The following is a 4,852-nucleotide window of genomic DNA, read 5'->3' as shown; positions in this document are numbered from 1 at the left end:
CTTTTCCACAACATTCTAATTTATTGAGATGCACCTGTACATACACACACACATGCACTCACACACATACATTATACATGTACGAGTATAATATATGTACATATGATACATGTAATAAACAATTACTTAAACAATAGCTGTCCCAAACATACAATAAACAAACTTGGATAAACACTAAAGTGTTAAATATGTGAAATACATGAAAGTCTTTGCATCACTTTCTTTAGATAACACTTGAAACCAGCACCCCACCTCAACTGACTGCATATACATGTTCGTGTGCTGCTGGAAGAAGTTTGTGCAACCATCTGGTTGCATTACTTTACCAGACAGCACATTTTAGTACGCTAGGCACCAAGAATGTTCCAGCTGCCCTTGCATGCACAAGCAAGCAGCAGGCCTGGCATAGACCCCGCACCCTGGTAAAATGAAAAAGAAAACTACTGATCCTTCAAACTGTTTTAATTTGACAGATAACAATAAATAAAGCAGTACGAAATAAGGCAGCATTAATAATAATAATAAAAATATATATATATAAATTTAAAGTGCATAATGTGCAAATCAGATTACAATCCCATACAATATATATAAATGTTTTGTCAGGGCATAACTCCAGAACCAGTGGATGAGCTTGTGGTGCGCAAGCCAAAAGCCTCTGGTAGGAGCAGTGTGCAGTCAACTCTGTACAAAGCATATGGAGGTACTCTCCAAATACTACTAAAACACATTTTCGAAATAGTTAACAATTAACACAGTGAGACAAACATTTTGTTTTAGGACCTTTGCCTGATAATGATGTGATTGCTGGAGCAGCATCCCTCATTTCCCTTCGACCTCAACCACTAATCGCAAAGATTGTTGATGGGATGTCTGCTGTAACCATGGTTTCATCAAAATTTGGAGCGGTCCCAAAAGGTTCACTGCTTTCTTACCAGTGTCCTGCTGTGCTGCCAACGGATGTGCTTACCCATCCAAATGCACCAGAATTCCCCCCATTACCTGTCCCACAATACACACTTCCACAATATCATTTTGTCCCTGGCAGCTGGGCTGAACTCATGCATATGCAGAGCCTGGAGGTGACACCTGAAATGTCAGGGATCATTGAGGAGGGAACACGGGATCAATCCAAAAGCCCACTCTGGTTTAGCATGCGTCGCCTCCGGCTTACAGCAAGCAAGTTCTACGAAGCAGCTCGTGTGAGGTCAGAATCCACTGCAAAAACACTTGCTGGCCGGATCATTAAAGGTGCCCCCCAGACTAAAGCAATGCGTAGAGGAGTGGAACCTGAGCCAGAGGTTCTTCGCCGCTATGCTGAGACCTTCAATGTCAATGTACTTCCATGCGGTCTCATGATCCACCCCGAAGCTCCACACCTTGGTGCTAGTCCAGATGGCAAGGTGGTAGACCCAAATGAAGACCCTCCCTATGGCCTGGTAGAAGTTAAGTGCCCTGATGTGAAAGACATAGGAGAGGCATCACACACCGAGTTTGTTGGGGGCCAAGCAAAACTAAGGAAATCACACACCTACCACTGGCAAGTCCAGGGTCAGCTGATGGTCACTGGCTTATCTTGGTGTGATCTGGTGACAAATACTAGGGGTGACTTCACTGTGGAGAGAGTATGGATAAATGATGAGCTGATCCAAGAAATCAAGGCTAAAGCTGATGAATTCTACTTTGGCACATACATTCATGTTTTGCTAGGGAGAAAATATGCAAGAAGTGTTGCCTAACCAATGATGTTTCTATCATTCACAGTTAAATAGTTATTTAGTTCGCAAGAAAAAGAAATCAGATGATTAGTCATTCATAGTTCATTTAAGCGTTAAATGCAGTAGACTTTAGGATTTTTTTTATAGCTTGTTATTCAATTTAAATTAAGATTTATGATATATGTTTTTCAAATCTTTATTACCGAACATTGAAAATATATTGTTAAAACGTACTTTTCCCAAACTGGAAAGATGAGTCAATGACAGTCAAGGTCAATGTGCTAAAAATCTGAAAGATGCTGTTGCAGGTCATTAAGAAGAGTTAGTTTATGTTAATTATTAAAATGTTAATGCAGTCTCTTTTGCTGTTTTTCCCAGACACATTCATAATTATTATCTCTGCCAGTACGCTGTGGCAACCCTTTTTTTTTTTGGTGTGTGCGCTTGAGCGCTTTATGCAATTAAAGGCTCATTATTATGATTTATATGGTTTATTAATAAACATGCGACTAATAGTCGACTAATGCTTAAAATGAACAACTACTAGTCGACCAGAAAAATCTTTAGTCGAGGGAAGCCCTACAAATAATATAACTTACAATCCTGTCTGAAAAGGGTAACAAAAACTCAAACTTACGACAAGATAGACCACAGTGTCACAAAGTAGGCTAGGTTAGGACAAGCTTTTCTCTGCTTCTGTTAAATGAAACAAATATAATGTCTGTTATAAAATGTGTGTAGGTGATCTATTAATGCTACTTAATACTTGGCCACAATTAATAAGAATATTGACCAAAATATTAAATAAATAGAAAATGAAATACTTACCTAGCAAAGGAATGAGGTTGACTGAAGACTCTTGCAATAAATTTTTTTACACTGTTAATGAGAACAGAACAGTTGCTACAATTACACATTTGTTTTTACCTGGAGAAGTGGCAGGTAATGTTTTTATTTATTTATTATTTTTTTAAAGTACACAAGTAATTTAAGGTACTAAATTTATGAAATTATGTAGTGATATATCATGGGGCTTCTCTTATTAAACAGGGCAATAGTGACTACACAACTTTTATAAGAGGTTGTACCTGCTCTTTGTTGAGTGGCAAGGCAAAGAAAAATGTTACTGGCTGGTGAAGTGATGGTGAGCAGGAGGTGGTGGTGGCCGATGTTACTGGCTGGTGAGCAGGAGGTGGTGGTGGATGTTTTTGTTTGAGAACCTCGTGAAATACCTGAAGTCTTCATCAGACACACACCATCTATCCAGCAAAGCTCGAGAGATGGTAAGGCTTGACACCAGTTCCTCCAGCTCCTTTATTTTTTCCAATGCCTCATCAAGAGCACCTAATTAAAAAGAAACAAAATAAAACTTTTTTTAAATATTATGTTAAACATGACAATTCATTATTAGAGTACATTTCTGATGAACAACAACTCAATTTGGTAAATAACTATTACAGGTTTATGCAATTATATAATAGTTATAACATCACTGTAAATTCTTTATTCACCCCAATATTCTCACTTTACTCTTTATTCTCTTTATTCACCCAAATATATAATGCCATTATTATAACAAATCTGGATTTGCTAAAATCTATACGATGTTTAATAGGGAGCCAGTGCAGTGTTGACAGAACCGGGCTAATATGGTCATACTTCCTGGTTCTAGTAAGAACTCTAGCTGCTGCATTTTGGACCAGCTGGAGTTTGTTTATTAAGCGTGCAGAACAACCACCCAATAAAGCATTACAATAATCTAACCTTGAGGTCATAAACGCAAATTGTATTGAATTTGTTTATTGCATTGTCTTATAAATTTCTTTGTTCTGCTAAACACAGAGGAAGATATTTGGAAGAATGTCAGTAAAAAAAAAAAAAAAGATCTTGAACACCATTTACTACCATAGTCGGGAAACAGATCTGTTTAATTACTGACATTCTTACAAATATCTTCCTTTGTGAACAAACTGAGGGTGAGTAAATGGTGAGTAAATGAAGACCATTTTCATTTTCATTTTGGTGTGATCTGTCCCTTTAATCAAAAACACATGATTCAGGTAGTTAGCTCATAAGAGACTACAAGTCAAGAAATGGGTGTGTCAGACAGGGAAAACATACAACATGTGCAGTGCTGGGGGGCTCCAGCAACGTGGTTGAGAACCACTGAGCTAATCCACAGAGAGCAGTATAAACAGGGCTGACAAGGGTAAAAATTAACAGTTATAACTGGGTTTAAATCGTGTTATTGGTTCGCACTCTGCAGCAGACCGCGCAAATAATTATACAACACATTCACCTTACAAACATGCTCCATTGTTAGCATAACTGTGCTCGTAATTTTATATATCTAGCATTGTATATATTAGAAAATTATATAATTTCTATTTAATTAACAATTACCTACTGTTCTTCTGTCTATCTTTGTTGACTCTGGGCTATTTATTGTATTAGCTAACAACACGCTATAGCTACTCACCCGGAAGAGGGCGGCTGTTGTAATCGTGCTCCTGCACCGGCAACACCGCATCAACACTCTCCATTTCAACATTTGCTTCCTCCTGCTCACCACAGACACCTCTTTTTGCCGTCCGTGTCTGGCGTGATTTAACGTCTCACCAGTTGTTCCACGAAAACCTGGAAGGCACAGCCTGCGGTGTAAGATATTTACGCCCGGACTGTGGATGGACGCGGACTTCATCCTCCGTGAAGTGCATAGCACACACAAAAGTGCTGCCCTTCCTCAATGTAAATGCCGCCCCCTCATCTCTTCGTATAGCACAAATCCAATGCTTTTTCATATTTTCATCATTGGGAAAGCTATGAAACGATAAGTACGGTTGTTTCTTCTTTGAGTTGAAACACAAAGGTATGCTACAAGATTGACTACTTTTAGTCTCCGCCATTGTTCTGGAAGCGCTTTTACCGGAAAAGAGTTTTCCCTACTTCCGGCTTGCTGACGTCACGTTGTGAAATAGGCCTAAAGACAACGGTTGACGCGGTTTTCACAGCGACCGTCACAGCCCTGTTGTGCAATGATGTAGTTTCCTGACATCCAGACTGAACAGCATTTTCTCGACATGTTTCCATGTTGTTGTTGCTCAGCAATGGCATGGACGCGATGTTGTCTGGGG

The 4,852-nt window shown here is 39.0% G+C and overlaps 1 protein-coding gene and 1 long non-coding RNA gene across 3 annotated transcripts; one reads left to right on the top strand and one right to left on the bottom strand.

Moving 5' to 3' along the window:
- The first annotated feature begins 862 nt into the window (after positions 1 to 862).
- LOC107751496 (uncharacterized) lies at positions 863 to 3,215 on the top strand. The gene is made up of 2 exons (XM_016567233.1): positions 863 to 1,551; positions 2,874 to 3,215. The coding sequence occupies exons 1-2, from the start codon at positions 870 to 872 to the stop codon at positions 3,068 to 3,070; spliced, it is 879 nt and encodes a 292-aa protein (XP_016422719.1). The 5' UTR covers positions 863 to 869; the 3' UTR covers positions 3,071 to 3,215.
- Positions 1,372 to 4,644, bottom strand: LOC107751497 (uncharacterized). 2 transcript variants are annotated; one of them, XR_001641255.1, is made up of 7 exons: positions 4,198 to 4,644; positions 2,807 to 3,062; positions 2,547 to 2,597; positions 2,356 to 2,414; positions 1,953 to 2,017; positions 1,536 to 1,614; positions 1,372 to 1,455 (listed from the first exon to the last, which is right to left on the bottom strand). It is a non-coding gene; the product is annotated as an uncharacterized LOC107751497 (long non-coding RNA). The 2 variants fall into 2 exon arrangements; XR_001641256.1 differs by lacking the exons at positions 1,953 to 2,017; positions 2,356 to 2,414; positions 2,807 to 3,062; positions 4,198 to 4,644 and having other exon boundaries at positions 2,547 to 2,676.
- Between the last annotated feature and the right edge of the window lie 208 nt (positions 4,645 to 4,852).

This window comes from Sinocyclocheilus rhinocerous, unplaced genomic scaffold (genome assembly GCF_001515625.1).
Source record: "Sinocyclocheilus rhinocerous isolate Xijiao unplaced genomic scaffold, SAMN03320098_v1.1 scaffold4790, whole genome shotgun sequence".
NCBI classification, from domain to species: Eukaryota; Metazoa; Chordata; class Actinopteri; order Cypriniformes; family Cyprinidae; genus Sinocyclocheilus; species Sinocyclocheilus rhinocerous.
Note: the sequence above shows the minus strand (reverse complement) of the source record. Positions and strands in the feature narration are given on the sequence as shown.